Here is a 21,573-nt window from a genome sequence, read left to right as displayed (position 1 = left end):
GGAATATGGTATTCCTGTTCCTATGTCGGTAGCGTTGTTCAACGGAGGGACTATTGTAGATGTAGTATCCACTTTCGGCACTCTGCTGCGGGTGTTGTCACAGGTGAGGTTATAATTACCCCAATGTTCCCAGGTAGGCAGCTTCTTTTTCCCAATATCCTGCTCGATAGCCCAGTAGTACTCTGCGTCCCCATGAGCAATACCAGGCTGGCTCACCAGGTTCAGGTCTTATCCAAGTACAGCCTACTTCTCTCTGTGTTTTAACCGTAAGATGGTTGCCACGATAATCTCTTGATCCCTCACTTGTAGGTTTTGAAGGATTTCTGCTCCGGTGGTCAGGTTGTGATTGGTGGTGACAGTTGGAAATTCCCCACTGTCGTTCAAGTATTACAGCCACTTATTCTTTTGCATCTGCTGAGTTAGGTTCTTCATCTTTGCCCATGTCTCTGTAGAATTCTGGTCCCATATCATGTAGATGTTTCTTGATTCAACTCCCCAACATGTCTGTTGGAAAGTTTTAGTTGTTGCGTACTGGACCCTGATGTGGGTTAAGGTCCAGGGCGTACTACCATAATGGTACAGGATAGCTAGAAGTACAGCAATGCCGACTAATAATGCTGTAAGTCTGGCCATCCAACTCCAACATTGGAGGCACTTTTTCTTTCACGGCCGTTTTTGTTGCTGCTGCCTTATTCCAACATTTTCATAGTAGAATTCACTCGGTACTGGTGGCAGCGGCTCCTGCTTTTGAGGTTGTTGCAGTAGTGGCATTTCTATGCCAAATTCTCCTTCTCTTGGTCTGTCGTTGATTCTTTGAGGTTGCGTGGTGATTACGCTGTCTTCCCTTGGTTCTTCCATCTCGGAGATAGATGATCTTAGGCGCTGTTGTTTGTCTCGTGCTCCCAACAGAGACACTTGATGCTCGTTGCTGAAGAAGGGTGATTAACAAGGGAGATGGCCATGGGAGTCTAATATCTAGTCCTCGCCACGCCCATTTCCAAGTGACAACTGTCACCTCCTTCATTTCAGGCGGTGGTCCCTGGGGTGTGAAGAAACACTGTGAAGATGCAGGATTCAATTCTCTACGTAGGTGTAAGATATCCTCATAGGCGTCCCAATATGCCGCTCCACTGTAGACATACTGCGCCATCACAGAGTACAGAGGAGTCGATCTCCGAAATAATCCTCTTCCCGACTTTATGCTCAGTCATATCAGTATAGCCTTTTGGGGTTGCCAAAGCCCCACTAGTACTCTGGTTCGCCATCCACTTCTAATAGGCGGAACACTTCCACCTTTTTCGATGTCAAGGTGCTGTACTGTCGTACATATTGGCAAAGTTTGGTTCTCAATCAAATAAAAAGTTGAACGTGCCTCTTTTTGTTGAAGTCTTTTAAACATATAGTGACTACTGGTCCAGATCTGGAAAGATCCAAGCCAAATATCCACATACATTCCTTGTAATGGATCAACATAATTAGGTCCCCACCTTATTTTAAATCTGTAGCCCCTTCTCTGTACATACACTACGTTCAAGATGCAGGGGTATAAGTCTGGACACCGGGGAATTGGGTCAAACTTCCATCCGACCCCGGAGCAATTCCAGTGTTGTCCAACTTTGTCCACGATAGCTTCTAGAGGAGTGTATATTCCAGGCTCTGCAAGGTCAGCAGCTCTTTTATATGAGTCATTATCTACAAAATATCCTCCTGTTCCCAGCAACCATCCTTTTTCTTTATAATCCTTTTGTGGCCAGCTTAAACATATTTTCTTGTAGGGTAATTCCAAATATGGTGTAAGTCCTCCAGGCCCGGAGCGTAGACTATTTACATTATTTTCATCCAGTTTGAAGGTCCGCAGCATGATTCAGAGTGAGTTGTTACTCCGCCATTGGTCTCTTTGTCTTTCTGCCAAGATACACCACCATAGGGAACAGTTGTTGTCTCTTAGAGAGATGAGTGCAGATGGGAGATGGGTGCTTAAGTTCTGAATCCATTCCTTTCCACGCCCACTTCCACATCGTAACAATCATTCTGTCAGGTTTAGGGAGGGGTCCCTCAGGGATCCTCTGTGCTCGATTTGGGGGTACATAGTCCCATAGATCTTGCCAATGCTGCCAAAACTGGTGTCCGGAATACCTGGTTTGTGATATGGCTAAATAAAGGTGAACTATAGGCTTGTCTTCTTGATCCTTGGGCTCAATTTGAAGCTGAATTTTTCTTGCTTGACTACAGTTCCAGACTCCTCTTCTATACAGGTAGAAGAAGTCTTGATTTACAAAAATTGTTGGTATGGTTGGGGGTAGGCAGCTCATACAGGCCAGGGGTTGATCGATAACTCTCAAATTTAATGTCTGGTTATCCAATACGGGATATCTTGGGTCTTGTAGTCGTCTGTTCAATTGACGTTGCATGTTGGGGCTTGTCGTCCAGATCAAGCACTGGTTAAGGTATATTTCCACATAGACTCCTTGAAGTGGCTCAACGTAATTAATCCCCCATCTCAATGTGAACCTTAGGTCTTTGAGTTGTAGGTAAATCACATTTAATATCCAAGGGTAGGTATCTGGACATCTTGGAACAGATTGGGGCATTCTTCGGCATCCTTTCATGTACCAATGCCGTAGACCTACATCGCTCAGCACTCGTTCAGCGAGTAATTTTTGTCCTGTTGTCTCTGTTAATTCGGCATCTCTTTTATATTCATAATGTATGATAAAATACCCTTTAGATGCTAGTTCCCAGTCTTCTTCCTCAAAGTCTTTTTCTGGTCAATTTAAGTATAGTTTCTCATCACCAAGGACACTTTGTATATAGGGTCCAAGTCTTCCTTGATTATTAATAATGAGTACTCTATTTACACTTGGTCCTTGCGACATTTTACAAACAGCCGCTTCTTCTTACTTCTTATTTGTCCCGCGGAAAATGGAGGGAAACATCCAACGACTCCGAGACTTTCTTGATTTTTCCTCACCTTGAGTCGGTTGGTCTAACGACTGCTGCTGTTCCTCCAGGAGGTCAACGTGTGCTCCGACAGAATAAACCCCCACATAGGGAACCAACACCATCACCACTGTGAGCCGCACCTTAATTGTTTGGTCCGGCCTACTAGGAGTGTCCGCTCTGCTAGCCACACCCCCTCTAGATTGTATCCTCCTTTTTCTCACCCATTCTTCGGGTGTCACGTGGTACTCGGCTGACTTCTTCCAGTTTCCAATTTCCAGGGCCTTAGTACGCCATTCCTTCGTGTTAGCATTTTTTCCAATCCAGTTTTTCACCAGTCCAATAGCCCTTTCCACAACTCCATTTGCTTGAGGAGTGTATGGGGGCGAGTAAATTCTCATTACTCCATTTTTCTGGCACCACTGGTCGACCTGAGCATTACGGAAATGTGTCCCATTGTCCGTTCTCAGCTCCTTAGGTATCCCCAGATTTGAACACACTTGATCCAACATGCTGATCACACTGCTGCCGTTGGCTTTTCTCACAGGCTTAACAGTCACATAGCCTGACATAGAGTCCACAAGCACCAACAGATACTTTTCTCCTTTCTTACCGGTCACCCCCATGGGCCCGGCAACATCCATGCATACTGATCCCCATGGAACAGTACTCTTTATGGTGAAACCATCCACCCTTTGTCCTCGTCGTCCTGCATTGTATCGACCACATACTTCACAGTCTTTGAGGACTCGGCAGACTTGGTTTCTCGGAATCCAAAGTTGCAGCTTCTCCAGCTCCTTCCGTGTGGGAATGGTGCCTGCATGGCCAAGTGCTTCATGTACGGCCAGCACCACTTCTTTCACGGACTCTTTTGGAACTACCCTTCCCTTGGGTGTCTGTTCCCACTTCTCGATCCCGACAACGACGACTTTTCTCAGCTGCACATAGCGGTCCACTTCTTCGTTCCCGCTCCAGTGTGCTCCTTCTTTTACATGGGCCTTCTGATGTACCACATCTAAGTCCATTGTTAGCCTCAACTCGGCTATTTTCCTCCACAAATCCATATGAGCTACAGGCTTCCCCTTAGCTCCCTCGAATCCATTTTCTTCCCAAATGGATAAGTCCTCTTTCAGGGCTTGTGCGCAGTAATGACTGTCTGTAACCACTTTAGCCCTTTTTACTTTCCTCTTGTTTAACTCCAAGAGTCCTTCCAGTATTGCTGTAACTTCTCCAGCTTGGGCACTCCCTGGCGTTTGACCTTTTCGACGATATTTCTCCTTATCTTGATACTTCAGAATATAGCCCCAATAAGCTATATTGTCTGTACCTTTCTTTGATCCATCAGTGTACATAGTCCAGTCGTATGGCTCTATAGGGAGTTGCCTGTCCTTCGGTAACTTTTTTGTCGCCGACTGTTTTGGCCCAATTTCCAGCTCAGGGTCTAGCAGGATGTCCTCCCACCTTCCCCATCTGGCATTTGTGGCTTTAGTACTCTCAATAGTTCCTTTTCTTAGGAACCAGTGGGCTTGGCTTTGAGTGATAACTTTTATTCCCTGACCTTGTGCAAGTTCTTTTAACGCACTCCAATATCTAGCCAGGACTGCCAGTTCTTTTCTTCCGGTGGATATTTTCTCTCAATCGAAGACAGAGTATAGCTCCACAATGTTACCATACCCCCTCCTTCATTGCTCACTTTTACCACCGAATCCTCTTCTTCACAGCTTATTTCGGCTAGCAGACGAGTAGTCAGACTACGCGGCTCCAGCCTAACTGCGTCTTGAATGGCTTTCTTTAGCTTTTCCAAGCAATCCTGATCTGTAGCTGTCCAAATCCATTGCTTTTGCTCTTGTCCATTAGGTTTCTTCTTAAGACGAGCATAAAGGGGCTTTGCGTATCTCTGATAGTGTGGAACGTGATCTCTCACATAGTTACACAATCCCAGTATTTTCTGTAGGTCATTCTCAGATTGTGGTGGTTTAATCTGACTCAATTTTTCTCGGTATACTTCTGAGAGTCCCAGGTCTGATGATACCTGGAATCCCAAATAGTTAACCTTGAATTGTCCAAACTGACATTTCTTCAGGTTGAGTTTTAATCCAGCTTCTGTGAGCTTCTGTATCACCTTTTGCAGGCGCATTAGGTGTTCATTTTCATCATCATCTGCGATAAACACATCATCGATGTAGACTGTTACTCCCAGATCTTTCAGTATTTCCATTACTGCTGCTTGGAACACATTTGGTGAATTTCTGTATCCCTGCGGGAGTCGTTGCCACACATAACTTTTCCCCTTATGTGTGAATGCTGTTTTCCCTTGTGACTGTTTTGCTAATCGCAGGGAAAAGAATCCATTTGCCAGATCAATGCATGATTTGTATTTCTTAATTTGGAGCGTTTTCAGTGCTCCTTGGGGATTTATCAAACTCGCTCTATTGGCTATTGTTCCGTCGATTGAGAGCCTTGAAGTTGATTACTGGTCTCCAGCCTACTCCTGCCGACTCTGGCTTCTTAACTGCTTGGATGGGGCTGTTAGTGATCGGATTCAATTCCACTCGAATGATCCCCAAAGCTTCCAATTCTTTCACTATTTTATCCATTTACTCAACCGCTCCAGGTTTCAAGGGATATTGTCGCACTGGTGGATGTACTCCTCCTTCGATGACATGAATGTGTTTAGCCCCCAAATCTCCACAATCATTTTTAAATCGTGCTACTTTAGCTTTGGAGATAATTTCCCTCAATTTTTCTTTCCCTGCTTCAGAGAAATCACTTTCTTCAATCTTTTCTTCTGTGACAGTTGGTACATCCACTTCTTTGTACCAGCTTACCGGACTCTTTCCAATTGGAGTTATATCCATTCGTACAATTCTTGCTTGTAATTTTTTCACTCGTCGTCTTATTAGAGTTCGAAGTCTTTTGGGCCGATGCAATTCTCTCAAATCCTTGACTGTTATCAAATTAAAGGGGCCTTTTAACCAAACTATCCCTTTCCATATTCCAAATGGTGTTCTCTCCGTTGCCCCATTTGCATACTGGATCAATAGGTATCCTATGGTAACAAGGTTTCTGCGGGTCATGGACACCTCTGCTCCCGTGTCCACCAGGTACGGTTCTCCATCCACATCAGTGTAGATATCGTCCCCTTCCCAGTAGGCATGGTCTAGCGTGACCCGCGCCTCCGAAGCCATTACTTCTTCTGCCCTCCAGCCGCCGCTGTAACTTGGCGGACTTCCTGGAGGGCTTTCCTTTGTTCTGGAGTTAATTTGTCGTACTCCTCTTTAGGGAGATAGCCACCACTACGAGGTGCAGGTGTAGGTCGCGATTGTGGTGGTGGAGGTGGTGGACCTCTCGGCCGAGAGCTCCATTGTCCAACTGAAGGCCTTTGATTATTCCTCTGTGGTGTTTGATGTGACTGAGGAGGTGGTGGTTTAGGCACTGAATTTCTTTTCTCCACTCCCACCGGTTTTTGTCCTGATCTCGGTGTGCTCTCTTTCTTCCTCTTTTCTTCATAGAACTGTTGCTCCAGATCCCAGCTCTTTACCACCGCATCCATTTGTGGGACTGTAGTGCCATCTATGGGCATTTTCACAAAGGTTATCTCCCCTCTTCTTCCCTTAGTGACCTCTCTCAGTGCCCTAACATAGCGTTGTGGCAAAATCATCTGTTTCAGCCCATGCCAAACTTGAACCAATGTTTGACCTTTGTCTAGTCCAGCTTTAGCTCGAGCAATATGGGAATCTTCATCGTTGGGATCTTCCAACACTAACCTGGCATAATGGTTTCATGCTGGTTCACCCCGACTAATGGGTTGACTGGTAACTTGGGCTAGCCACATAGATTTACCCTCTTCACTGTTAGAAGCTCTGTCAATAAGGGGCCACACTTCTTTCAAATAGTCCTTTAGGTCTTCATTTGGTTCTTTCTCTCTCACCAGCATCTTTAATTTCTTGAATTCATGGAATTCCCTGCCATCTGCTTGAATTTCAGCTTGAATTGCTGGCAGACTTTGCTCTCTAGATCCAGCAGGAAAGTTCTGATTTGGGAGGCTTGCTTGTAATCCGGACGATGGTGGAATTGTTTCTCCCTCATCATCCAGATTTTCTTCATTGGTTTCTCTCAACACTTGCCGTGACCAGCGTAAAGCTGCTGTTTTTAGTTTTCTCAACATCACATCATGGGCAACGCCTAAATAGGCGACTCTGAAGTTATTTGTTAACTCTTTACAGGCCGTCAGTGTAGGATAGAAGGGCCACATTAGTATATTAGCCCACTCTCCAACAGTAGCTGTTACCTCGAGAGTTTTCTTTTCATCTTGTTGCTCTATCCACTCTTCTGGGATGTCATACCCAGTCTGTCCATCTTCTGGGGCATAGGTTTGTCGCTTATCTCGGGTCTCCACTGGGTTGACCCTGACATCTCTTGCAATTCTCTCTGAGGCTACACGCACATTATACACCCCAACTTCTTTCTTTCGTCCTCTGTAGCGTCCACTTCGTAGTTCTGGGCGTGAGACTTCTCTTTCCCCTACCACAGATAGCGGTTCATCCTCTTCTGAGTCTTGTGGATTGATCTCCTCTTCAGACTCTCTTTCCTGGTTCTCATCCATATCAGATTCATGGGGAGGACGTGGGTCTTGTGGTTGTGGGTCCCCGTTTTGTTCTGACTTTCGAGGTGACCCAGTTGCTTCGGTATTTCCAACTGGTAAAGGAATGAATATAGGATCCTCTTCTCCATTATCCGGTGGAGGAGCCTGGAAAGACTCTCTCATCCGTGATTGGGAGCCTGTCGGGTGTATGATAGTCTGGAGCCCACTTGCAACTTGTTTTAATGTTGGTCGTGGGGTTTTAATCCTTAATTGCTGCACTCCTACAGCATGAACTGATCTTTTCTGACTTGTCGCCATGGGGATGGGCTGCATTACTAACGGAGGACTAGTTGCCACTCCACTTGCTCCAACTGCACCCTTCTTTGGACCTGCTCTATTTGGTCCTAGGTTCACCGCTTCAAGTGCCCTTCTCACTCGATCTTGCTCTTGCTCATTGCTAGTGACCACCACAATCTCTCTCATTGATCCCCATACTCCTGGGGTACGCATGTGTAGGTTCACGGCTGCCATGGCAACCTTTTCTGCCTCTTCCCATGTCATATGTCCAGATCGTAATCCGTCCACACATATTACCACCCACCGATGCTGGCGTTCTTTGGCCAAATCAATAGCTATTTCCAGAGTTTTCAACATTTTCTCCAGGGACCATGGCTGGAATGTTGGCTGGGAACAAAAAACACCTCCTGCAGCTTCAGTTTCAGCTCCTTGTGCTGACGATCCAGCTGGGAAAGGCCCGTCTCCAGGAGCTGTGCGTTACTGTGCTCTGATGACAGCTCCATCATCAGCTGCTCAACCTGCAATGTTAATTTCTTCATGCAGTCATTGATCATCTCAATGTTGAACTTCTCTAGTTCTTCCTTCAGCTGGATAATGCACGCTTCCAGCTGCCTCTTCTCTGCCAACAGGGAACTTTGTGCCGAGACTATCACTCTCATCCTGGAGCTCATCCTTTCTCACCCTGAGCCTGTCTGCAGTAGACTGCTCCGCAGCTGACACGCCAGTGCAGAGATATCCTTTGTTGACTTTAATGGTCTTGCCCTCTGTTTCATTTAGCAAACCTGTTAGAGTCTCCACCTCTGACTGCATCTTTGCGTTCATTCCTGTCGACTCTTACTTTAGTTGTTTACTTTGCATAATTTTGGCCAGGAGTTCTTGAACCTGTGCACTCAGCCTTCTTCCGACTGTGTGTTAAAGTCTGCTTAGTCATAAAACAAAAAAAAGAAAAAAGAGACAAACACAAACAACCATACCAACCCCCCCTCCCCAGAGGACCATCCCATCAAACCCCAGGAAGAGGAGAGAAGAAAAAACACAACCCAAACTTAAGCGTGCAAAAAAAAACTCTAACACCCCCCCCCGGACGACATGTAGGGACCAACACCCCCCAGAGGACATCCCGCCAGCTCCAGGAGTAATAACCACAGCCGAGGTCCCTCTGGGATCCAAAGTCACCCACGGGGGCTCCCAGCGCCTCCCAGAGGACCGTTCCATCAAACCCCAGGAGACGCCCCCCCCATGACTAACAGACCCAGCCCCGGCCGTCTACGGCTAGATGGACCCACAGTCCTTTCCCCCCCAGAGGACACCACAGTCACACCCTGAGGGCGGAAACTGGGGGGAAAAAAAAACATACAAACAAAACAACAACCCCAACCCCACCCCCTCAGCGCAGTGGAAACAAGCCTCAGGTGTTCAGGGTGAGGTCCTAATGCTCAGCCACTCAGTCCTGAATGCATACCACCTGGTGGGAGAAACAGAAAACAAAAACCAAGCCAGCCAAACACCCCAGCCCGCAACACACAGAAAAAAAATGCTGATTGCAGCCTGATAGCTGCTGCAGCTACTCCCACTTAAATTCTCTCACAACTGTGTTTAAATAAAGTCCATAAAAGTCCTGCTCACAGACTGATTGCCAGAGACAGGACATGTCCACATCCACTAAAAAGTCCGGACGTCTCCAGTCCACTCATGGACGATTCGTTCGCACACGCACATGTGAACAATTAAAAAAAAAAACTGTCTGGCTGCTGCAGTTCCTCACTCTCCTCTCAGACTCTCTCATCAGTGTTAAATAAAGGACAAAAAAGGACATAAGTCCTGCTCACAGACTGATTGCCAGAGACAGTATATGTCCACATCAAGTATAACTCCAGACATCTCCACATTTACTCACGGACGGTTCGTTTGCGTGCATGTGTGCGCGCAGCTGGCGGTCAAAGGAAGAAAGATAAACTATAACAGAACTCAGAGCGCAGACCTGCAGCTCAGCACAAGAACAGATATAAACAAGAAGAGAAATCAGAGAGCACAGTCTGGCTGCAGCCAAAAGACGGTTTGACAAGGACAACAATCCGTGGAATTGTTGCTGGCTTCATGAACACACCTGAAAGATAAACGGGAAAAGCGAACTGTGCCATCAGGAAACAAGGTAAGACTTCTTTCTTTCCCTGGAAGATAAACATTGTGCTGTTCAAACAGGATTTTAGACAAAATTGTGTGACTTTTTTTATTATTAATCTAGACTTTCTTTCATTGAAAAAAGACATTGTGGCTTTGAATGGATTTACATGAATTTACACAAGAATGTAAATGAGTTTTATTAATACAGGCTTTATGGGAAAAAAGACACCGTGGCTTTGAATAGATTTTCAGGAATTTACACATCAATATATGACTTTTTTAGGATAATTATGTTATTGATATTTTACCATGATTTTCAAAATATTCTCCAAGCTTTAGCTGTGGTTTTTGAAATGCTTTAACAGTTTTTTTTTTTCAGTCTTTATGAATTTTATGTAGTTTAACTGTTCTGAGTTGATGCATAACTTGGTTTACAATTAAAAGGAAAATCATTCCAGGTACTACTTCCACATCCAATTCTGTTATTTCAACATTATCATTGGCAGTTCAAATGAGAGGCTGAATCTAGGATCATTTAAATATGCACTTCTTTCCAGGAGATACTGATAGTGTATCATTAGATACCATTTTATTTTGGTTTCTGGGGCCCCATGAGCCCTAGACCCCGGCTCGACCCGATGCAAATTTTCCTCAGATTTCACAATTTTCATTTCACACCCCTGGCTTCCAATCACAAAAAAGTGGTGGTTGATTGGTCACCCAGAGGAGAACATTACTGGAAGTTGTCTCCCCTTTTTGCTTGTTTAGGGAAAATTGTTGCTTTGTGGGAGACCTTAAACAATGTCTGATTACAATAAAATTAGGCACAGATCTTTTATTTTATTAGTGGAACAAGAACAACATGTGACCCAAAAGATTTTGTAACATTTGATATTTTGAACAGGTCTAGCATGCAGGAGTTTTGACATAATCCTGCTAACAGTCAGACAAATAAACACTGATGATTTTATTATGTCCTTGGCGGACGTAATGTAACTACATTAATTTTGTCACTTTTAGGTTTAGGCACTGTTATTATTGACAAAAGTATTTTTGTTTGTGCTGTATGTTCATTGAATTCTTAAATTTATTACTCATCACTCAACAGGAACCAGTGGTGGGCACAGCTAAACCAAAAGGTAGCTTCAATACTGCTAATGTGCTAACTCACAGTTACACCTCTGATAACACCAACCAATAAACTGCTTAACATTTACCTGAAGCTACTGCTAACTTTTATTATATGAATATATGAATTTAGCTTTGTCTTTTCTCTCTCTCTCTCTCTCTCTCTCTCTCTCTCTCTCTCTCTCTCTCTCTCTCTCTCTCTCTCTCAAACATGAAATGTTAAATATGTTGCAGCAAAAACAAGGTAGTTCCTGAAAATGTAATGCCAAGATCAACTGATGTGCATACACACACACGGAGAAAATTGTTGGTACCTTTCTGCTAAAGACAGAAAAAAAAAACACAATGGTCCCTGAAATAACTGATAAAAGTAATAATGAATAAAAATTTACTGAAAATTAACTAATGAAAATTAGACATTGCTTTTTAATGCTCGTTCGACTGAAACATTTTCAAAAAACAATCTATTGCAACCAACCTGGAGAAAAAAGCTGGTACCCTAGAAATGACTGAAAATAATTATTTAACCATAGGGATATGTTAATCTAACCTGTGTCCTGTAATTAGCATCACAGGTGTCTTCAAATGTAATTGGTCCATCTTTAAAGAGTAAAAAACTTAGTTATTGCGCTTTCTGGTATCATGGTGTGTACCACACTGAACATGGTCCAGAGAAAATGAAGGTGAGTTGTCTTGGGAGATGAGAAAGACAATTATTGAGGTAAGGGCTAGAAAACCATCTCCAAGCTGCTTGATGTTCCCACGATGACAGTTGCATATACAGGGTGACCCAAAAAAAACAACCCATAAAAATTGTAATAAATCCTACAAAGGTCCAGCAAATTGCTTGAAATTTACTAGATTTAAACTTCAGTCTGTGTACAATCATTTCCCAAAGTTTGTTATGTTGGCCACTTTGCTTAAAAGTCATGCTCTTCCTAAGTTGTGCTCCAAATGATATGAGTTGTTGGTGTAATAGGCCTCCAGGCAAAATGTCTTTTCCTTGGTTGACCAAGACATGTTGTGGAAGACGATTGGAACAGTAGTCTTCCCCAACATGTTGGGCTTTCAGTGATGTGCATGTCAACATCTACATGTTCCGCCTGCCAAACAAACGGGTTCTGCTGGTGGTAGGAACGCAAGCCAAGCCAGACGTAGGCATTCCAGCCCATACCTTACCGTGCTGTACCAACCCGGATCACTCGGTGGAAATGGGGCTGTCAGCATATGCTGGTTAAATCATCATGCATATCTTATTTGACGTAGCCAGCGTATTCACAAAATGTTTCATAAGTCAGCATACGCCGGCTAAACTGTCAAGGTGTGACAAGCCTATCAGATACCCCCCCCCCCCCCCCCAATATATGTGACCCTTATCTGAAATAAAGAGGTTCAGAAAATAAATAAGGATTCGTATGTAAACCTCAACTGGAACACATGTATGAATTTTGGGTTTACAGATGTTTTTGATCATTAATTCTTATGGCTTCATGGTCTTGCTGGAGAGTCCATGTCGGTATTTTGTTATTTCTGGGCCCATAAAGGTTCTGATTTATTCAAAAAATGATAGCTGACTTAGCACAAATATGTTCAGTAGAACGACATTCGTCTGCTCATGGTTTTCAGATTTAGCTAATAAGCTAATCAGCTAATGAAAAAATTTGCTGTGCTAAATATCTGTTAGCAGCTGAACTGTGGTCACTGACAGTGATGTAATCAAATTACTGTTTTCTGCTGTTCAGTGGAAAAAACTGGAGCTTGGAGTAAATGGACCAGCTGGTCGGAGTGCAGTAAGACGTGTTTCCACCATGTCGATGATGTGGGTGTCAGACAACGAGTTCGCATCTGCAATCACACACTTACAGCCTACAATGTCACGCACATGCCCTGTGAGGGAGCCAGTGAGCATCAAGAACCTTGCAACACAGTATACTGCCCAGGTATGATAGATGTGCATACAAATCCACAGGAAACACCTGTGTTCATATTTTACCTGTTTTCTGTGTGTTTTGTGCTCAAGTATGCAAAATAAAACCAAAAAAAAATGAAGTACTGAATTTCTTTGCATATCTCCAGTGAATGGTAGATGGTCAGCATGGTCACCGTGGTCTCAGTGCTCATCTGAATGTGACTCTGGTGTGCAAATGAGAGAGCGCTTCTGCAATTCACCCTCAGTACAACATGGGGGCGGCAGCTGCCCTGGACCACACGTACAGACAAGAGATTGTAACTCTCATCCCTGCTCAGGTATTATACATAATCTTGGATTCCCCAAGTGTTGTAGGCCATTAAAAAAAAAGCATCTCGTGAACATGCTGAATTGTGTTTCACCTTTGACCTGTGACTGCATGCTTGACATGAACAACAAATGCATCTTCATGGAATTAATTTCGGTACATTAACCCTTTTGAAGTGTTTATTCTGATGACTATTCCCCTCTACCTAGGTGTGTGCCCAGAGGGCATGGTGTACATGACGGTCACTGAGTGTGAGAATCATGGTGGTGCATGTCCACGGGTCTGTTTGGACGTGATGTCCGCTGAGGTGCAGTGTTCCACAGCCTGTTACGACGGCTGCTATTGCCCCCTGGGCTTCTATTTGCTTAATGGAAGCTGTGTTCGATTGGAACAATGCTTTTGCTACCACCAGGGGGAGCTGTATCCACCTGGTGCTGTGCTTCCAATGGACACCTGCAATAATTGGTAATTTAAAACATCACATATGGTGAAGAAATTCATCAGATTTAATGTAAAACAGTTGTATGTTTCAGAATGCACTGCCGTTTCTGAAATATTTTCATGCTGTGCATATCTTAAATAGTACCTGCATTGATGGAGAAATGGAATGTGGAACAGCACCCTGCCCTGGTGAGTGCTTGTAATTGCTGTTTTCAGTCCATACAGCATCTCTACTTTGTCATGTGTCAGTGTTTCAAATCAAATCAACTTTATTTATAAAGCACTTTAAAAAACAGTTGCAGCTGAACAAAGTGCTGTACAGGAGGGGACATAAAAAGCAACAAACCACAAAGTACAAATAAAAAACAAGCCCAAAAAAATTAAAACTGAAAAAAGTAAAATCAGTTAAAACAACCAAAACAGATCGAGATCTCATTCTGGGTTAAAAGCCAGTGCATAAAAGTGGGTTTTAAGATTGGTTTTAAAAACAGAAAGTGAGAAAGTGAAGTGAAGAAAGTGAAGCTTTATGTGGAGTGGTAGATCGTTCCACATCTTTGGAGCCACAACAGAAAAAGCTCGGTCAGAGGGGACCGAGTTTCTGTCTCTGTGTACTTGTGGCATTTTATTTATTTATTTTTCAGGTGCATCCTAAAGATTTTCTGAAGCACGTTGCTGCAATCTGTTAGCTGATCATGCATGCTACATAGAGACAAAGTATTATTACATTCATTCATTTTCTATTCCCCATTATTCCAGTTAAGGGTCACATGGTGGGGAGGGAGTGTTGGAGCGTGTCCCAGTGGTCACTCGACAAGAGGAGGGGTATACCCTGGACAGGCCACCTGTCCATTGCAGAGCCAGCACATACACAGCCAGACACATTCAGGATGACTTCAGGGGTGAAGGAGAGGAAGAGCATGAGACCTGAACCAAGGATCAGATGCTAGAAGTTGAAATGGAAGACTGCTGTGTGAAAATCAGGGAGGTGGTGAGACAGACACTGGATGGAGGTGAAGTGATTCTAGACAACAGGAGAACTACTGCAGACATGGAGAGGAAGACAACTTATGAATGTGTTGGGTGTGACATCTGGACCGAGGAAGAAAGACAAGACTTAAGGCTGGTTCACACAGCAGGATAATTAGGCCGATATTGGATCCGATCTTCCCCTTCGGACAATCTTAAGGACGCCCCGACAATCGTGATGACACGAAAGATAATCTTATCAGATATTCCTGCCATGTGTGGTGTGTTAAGAGCACTCTGATCTGCTTGGAAGGACGTCAGGAGCGCTCTGATTGCAATTGGGGATATTCAACATGTTGGTTTGTCTTGGCCCGATATCGCAGTGTGTGTGGTGTCCTTCGACCACAAACGAGCACGCAGCCTTCTGAATGTGATGTGTAGCCAATCAGAAAGCCAGGTGACAGGCGTATGGAGCGGAAAATAAAATCAAAACAGCTGTTCTGACTTACCAGAAACTCCGGTGGTCGTGCTGTCTGTACCCCTATAAAGAACGCCTTTTCTTTTTCTTTTTGTATCATTTTTTCCCTCTGTTTTAAATAGTCCACAAAGTATCTCCATCTGTTTACTCTGAAGTCACATTTAATCTTGAGGCATTTTGTGAGATTTCCTGTCTGACCTGGAAATATTTGTGTGTGAAATCTGTTCGTGTGTGGTGTGTTGACTTCACCATGTGGCTGAACACCACACACTGCACAACGAAACTCGTTAGATCTATGATTTTTTTTTATCTCCACGCGTGTGGTCTCTCAGGATTTGGCAACCTACAGATAATTTTAAAATCCTGCCATGTGAACCAGGCATTAGTGGAATGGAACTATATCCAGGGAACGTTCTATCAGTTGTGGTGTTCCGCAGGGGTCGATACTGGGGCCGCTTCTGTTCCTGATTTACGTCAATGACATGCCTGGCGCTGTCAAGTGTAAGTTGCTGCTTTACGCAGATGACACAGCACTGCTTTTTTCGGGTACGGACGTGTCGGAGATAGAGGCGACCCTTAGTGCCGAGCTTGCTGCAGTCCAAGAATGGTTGATAGATAACAAGCTATCATTGCACCTAGGTAAAACGGAATCAATACTGTTTGCATCAAAGCACAGGCTAAAAAAGTGTAGTAGTTTACAAGTCAAGTGCGGCGGAGTTGACATTGAATCAAGGCAGCAAGTAACTTATTTAGGCATAATGTTGGATCAGTCTCTCTCAGGCGATGCTATTTCGGATAAAGTTGTTTCAAAATGTTCAAAGAAAGTGAAACTTTTATACAGAAATGCTCGAAAATTTGATTTGAAAACTAAGAAACTCTTGGTTTCTGCTCTGATTCAATGCCACTTTGACTATGCTTGTTCTGCTTGGTACAGTGGTTTTTCTGAGAAATTTAAATCCAGACTGCAAGTGGCTCATGCAGAATAAGGTTATTAGGTTTATGTTAAATCTTCCCCCACATAGTCACGTAGGGGCTGTATATTTTAAACAGGTTGGTATGTTACCGATTGAGTATCAAGTAAGTCAGTTAAAGTTAAGTCATGTGTATAATATCTATGATAACAACACTCCTGATGATATGAAATCTAATTTTCAGTTATCTTCTATTAACCGTACTAGAAATAGTCAGGCATCTTTCTTTGTTAATCATGTTGGTAGTTTTAGTAAGAATTCTTTTAGTTACACTGGTGTTAAATTATGGAATGATCTCCCTGTTTCTGTGAAATTGTCAAGGCCTAAAGATGTTTTTAAGAAAAGTGTTAAGGAATTTTTTTTTATGTCTAAACTTTTAGTTGATAGTTATCAGAATTTTGTTTGCTATTAATTATTTTTTTTTTCCTCAAGGACCACAATGGAAATAAGTGTTTATGCTTTTTTGTGTTATCCTCGGCAATTTTATATCTTGTATGTATGTGTTTTATGTACTTGTATGTTATTGCCAAATAAATCAAATCAAATCAAAAAAGAAGATGTATAAGGAGAAAAAGGTTGGCGAAAAAGAATTTGGAAAGTTGTAGAAATGATGAAAGTAGACAAGAGAACAAGGAGATGTGGCGAAAGGTGAAAAAAGATGACGGGCTGAGGAAAGGGTATATAATGAGTTATGAACATTAAAGGAGAAAAGGACTTGTACCATTTGGTCAGACAGAGCAACTGGGCTGGAAAGGATGTCCAGCAAGTTGTGGTGACACGGTGACTTAGTGGTTAGCACTGTTGGTTGTCTCACAGCAAGAAGGTCATGGCATGGCATCCTGCCTAAGCTTTTCTGTGTGGAGTTTGCATGTTCTCGCCGTATTTGCGTGGGTTCCCTCTGGGTGCTGCGGCTTCCTCCAACTTCCAAAGACATGCAGGTTGATTGGCCTGGAAACTTTACATTGACCATGGGTGTGCATGTGGTGTGAATGTGCTTGTTTGTCTGTATGTGGACCATTGATAAACTGGCCAGGGTGTACCCTGTCTCTCACCCTATGACTGCTGGGATAGGCTCCAACATCCATGACCCTTAATTGGAGTAAGTATGTATAGATGGATGAAAGAATGAATGGCAAGTAAGGACAGTGTGTTGAGAAGGTGGAGGGAATATTTTGAAGAAATTATGAATGAAGAAAAGAAGTAGGAGAGAAGGCTGGATGATATGGAGAGAATAAATCACAAAGTGTAAGTAAAGTCTGGGAGCATGTGGTGGTGCTGCACTGCATCCATGATACCACAGAACCATTTTGGGTCCTGGATGCCAGTCACCCATGTAGACAACTGGTGAATTCCCATTATAGCTGTGTGTCTCCCACAGCCAGGTGAAACATGGAGGTGCAACAGATTAGTAAGGATGAAGTGAGGACAGCTGTGAAGAGGATAAAGAGTACAATGGCAGTTGGTTCAGAAGACATACCAGTGGAGGCATGAAAATATTTTAGAGACATAACAGTGGAGGTTTTAATCAGATTGTTTAAAAAATGCTGGAATGCATGAGGATGCCCTGGAGATTGAATAAGAAATGGACTGTTTTTGATTTTTAAGAATGAGGGTAATGTGTGCTGTAACTACAGAAGCATAATGTTGATCAGCCACAGCTTGAAGTTAGAGGAAAGCGTGGTGGAAACTACTCTTAGAAAAGAGCTAAAGATCTCTGAGCAGCAATATGGTTTTATGTCGAGAAGGCCACAAGGAGTTGCTTTATGTGTTTGTGGATTTAGGGAAACCTTACGACAGGGCACCAAGAGAAGAGTTGTGGTATTACATGAGGAAATCTGGAGTGGCAGAGAAGTATGTGAGGATGGTGCAGGATATACGAGGTCTGTTAGAAAACTATCCGATCTTTTTATTTTTTTTTAAAAAACTATATGGATTTGAATCATGTGCGCTTGCATCAGCCAAGCTTGAACCTTCTTGCACATGTGTGAGTTTTTTCACGCCTGTCGGTTGCGTCATTCGCCTGTGGGCAGGCTTTGAGTGAGCACTGGTCCACCCCTCTCGTCGGATTTTCATTGTCAGGAAAATGGCTGAGCGACTGGAGCAGTGTTGCATCAAATTTTTCCAGAAACTGTGAGAGACAGCCAGGTGGAAACCATTCGGAAGATTCAAACGGCTTTCGGTGAAGATACTCTGGGTGTCACACAGATTAAGGATCATTACAACCAGATTAAAGATGGCCCACAGCGGCACAGGGCGCGCCGCACTATGAGCGGCCATCGACAGGCTGAAACGACCAGATCATTTCCAAAGTGAAGGCTATGTTGATCCGGGACGTCATCTGACTACCAGAGAAATTGTGGAAGAGGTGTACATCAGTACTTTTGTGGCATATTCCACTGTTACAGGAGATTTTGTAATGAAAGATGTGCGGAGGAATTTGCGCGTCGGGACAGAGCCGCTCACGGCGCACAACAAAAAGCACATCCATGTTGGAAGTCTCACAGGACAAGTTGTGACATGCCCAGCTGTTACACACTTTCTCGGATACTCACTCGACTGAAAAGCCACCGAAAGCCGTATGAATCTTCCGAATGGTTTCCAACACGGATTCACTCTGAATCTTCCGAATGGTTTCCACCTGGCTGTCTCTCACAGTTTCTGGAAAAATTTGATTCAGCGCTGCTCCAATCGCTCAGCCATTTTCCTGACAATGAAAATCCGACGAGAGGGGTGGACCAGTGCTCACTCAAAGCCTGCCCACAGGCGAATGACGCAACTGACAGGCGTGAAAAAACTCACGCATGTGCACGAAGATTCAAGCTTGGCTGATGCAAGCGCACATGATTCAAATCCATATAGTTAAAAAAAAAAAAATAAAATAAAAAGGTCGGATAGTTTTCTAACAGACCTTGTATATATATATATAAAAAAAGGCAGTGTGACATCTGTGAAATGTGCAGTCGGAATGAATGGTGCATTCGCGGTCTGATTACACCAAGGATCACCTCTGAGTCCTTTCTTGTTTGCAGTGGTGATGGGCAGGTTGATTGATGGACATAATCAGACAGGAGTCTCCATGGGTTATGATGTTTGCAAATGGCACTGGGAGCTGTAGTGAGACTAGAGAGCAAGTTCAGATGAATCTTGAGAAGTGAAGAAATGGTCTGGGGAGAAGGGAAATGAAAGTCAGTCGCAGCCAGATGGATGTGTGTGAATGAGAGGGAGCCTGGTGGAATAGTGATTCTCCAAAGCATAGAGGTGGGAAAGGTAGATTAGATTAGTTTAAGTACTTGGGGTCAACTATGCACAGTAATGGAGAGTGTGGTAGAAAAGTGAAGAAAAGAGGGCAGAGGGAGTATGGCAGGAATGATTTTTGATGGAAGGCTGTCCGCAAGAATGAAAAGGCACGTTTACAGACTGGTGTGGCTAGTTATGTTGTACAGGTTATAGGCTTTGGCACCCACAAAAAGACAAGTGGAGCTGAAGATACTGCGATTTTTCTTTGGGAGTGACGAAGATTGACAACATTCGGGATGGGATAGCACAGGTCAAAAGGTTTGAAGACAAGGCTTGAGTAGGCAGATTAAGATGGTTTGGACATGTACAGAAGGATGCTGAGGATAGACTGAACAGCCAAGAGGAGAAGAGGGGGGCCAAAGAAAAGGTTTACTTATGAATGTGTTAAGCGAGGACATGCATGTGGCTGGTGTAATAGGAAGTTACAGAGGGAGATGGAAACTGATTATTTGCTGTGGAGACACCAAATAGAAGCAGCCAAGACAATGAAGATAATGCTGGGAGTCATTGACCAAATCTAATTTCTTTCCTTAGATCCTATTAGTCAGTGGTGGGCACAGTTCTGCAAATCTGTGAACCGCTAATTATCGAAAATAATGTTTTCATTATTGGATTAGTTTTCAGATAACTTTGAAAACCATCATCGGACCAATTATCTTCAAATAAGTTTTGGTCTGATAATTTTTAGTCCGCTAACAGTTTTGCAGACATAGCTTTTTGTAGTAGATGCGCAGTTCTATCCTCTACAAACAGAGAAGAGCTAGTTCTAGAAGAAACCACTCTGTCCGCTACAGGCAAAGGAGAACTCGTCATGGAAAGAAGGAAAGAAAGAAAAAACTCATTTCTTTTGGCCCCATAGTGATACGCTGGCAATATCACCTAAGTCATCCAGAGGCATACAGTTTTAACTTATGGTAAAAAATTTAACCAAACTAATTTCGGACAAGTTATTTAAATTCACGTCACGTCTGAAGTTTTATGAAGTGAAAATATCAGATATACGAGGTCTATTAGAAAAGTATCCGACCTTATTATTTTTTTCAAAAACCATATGGATTTGAATCACGTGTGATTACATCAGACATGCTTGAACCCTCGTGGGCATGCGAGAGTTTTTTCACGCCTGTCGGTTACGTCATTCGCCTGTGGGCAGTCTTTGAGTGAGGAGTCGTCCACCCGCTCGTCGATTTTTTTCATTGTTTAGGAATGGCTCAGAGACTGTTGCTTTGTTTGATAAAAAAATTTTTCAAAACTGTAAGGCACAACTGAGTGGACACCATTCAATAAATTCAGCTGGTTTTCGGTAAAAATTTTAACGGCTGATGAGAGATTTTGGTCTGGTAGTGTCGCTTTAAGGACGGTCCACGGCGCCTGATGGCAATCTGCGCTTCGAGGCGGCAGCGTCTCGCCGTTTCAAGTTGAAAACTTCCACATTTCAGGCTCTGTTGACGCAGTAAGTCATCAGAGAACAGAGAACTTTCAGAAGAAGTCGGCATGAGGAGTTTATTCGGACATTCCATTGTTAACGGTCATTTTGTAATGAAAGAACGTGCGGGCAGAGTCGCATGTCGGGCTGGACCCGACCGCGGGGGGTCGCGGCAGGAAAAACACCTCCGTTGGAAATCTTAACGGGCAAGTTGGAACATGCCCAAGCTGTTAAACAATTTCTCAGTTACTCACTTGTTGAAAGCCATTAAAAGCCGCCTGAATTCTACAAATGGTTTTCAACACGGAGGTGTTTTTCCTGTCGCGGCGCACACAGATTTGCCGAGTCGTCACGGAAACGACTCGGCGAATTTGCGCGTACGTCTTTCATTAAAAAAATGTCCTTAAACAGTGGAATGTCCGCATAAATTCCTCATGCCGGCCTCTTCTGAATCTTCTCTGTTCTCTCACGATGTCCTGGGTGAATTAAGCCTTAAATTAGGATGTTTTCAGCTCGAAACAGGCCGACGACAGCGCCTGGAAGCGCTGCAGGACGTCCCGCTCCGTGGGAAGTCCTTACACCGACAGAAACACCCCATAATCTCTCATCAGCCGTTAAACTTTTCACAGAAACCAGCTTAATTTCTCGAATAGTGTCCACTCGGATATTCCTCACAGGTCCAG

General features: G+C 43.6%; 1 protein-coding gene across 1 annotated transcript in view; it reads left to right on the top strand.

Annotated features, from left to right (window-relative positions):
• Window positions 1-21,573, top strand: part of scospondin (subcommissural organ spondin) — an 852,118-nt gene that overhangs the window by 282,271 nt on the left and 548,274 nt on the right. The window contains 4 exon segments of the mRNA XM_034168739.1: window positions 12,817-13,014; window positions 13,151-13,321; window positions 13,521-13,776; window positions 13,895-13,941. Coding sequence (XP_034024630.1) covers window positions 12,817-13,014; window positions 13,151-13,321; window positions 13,521-13,776; window positions 13,895-13,941 — 672 coding nt within the window.

Source organism: Thalassophryne amazonica, chromosome 1 (genome assembly GCF_902500255.1).
Source record: "Thalassophryne amazonica chromosome 1, fThaAma1.1, whole genome shotgun sequence".
Classification (NCBI taxonomy): domain Eukaryota; kingdom Metazoa; phylum Chordata; class Actinopteri; order Batrachoidiformes; family Batrachoididae; genus Thalassophryne; species Thalassophryne amazonica.
Note: the sequence above shows the minus strand (reverse complement) of the source record. Positions and strands in the feature narration are given on the sequence as shown.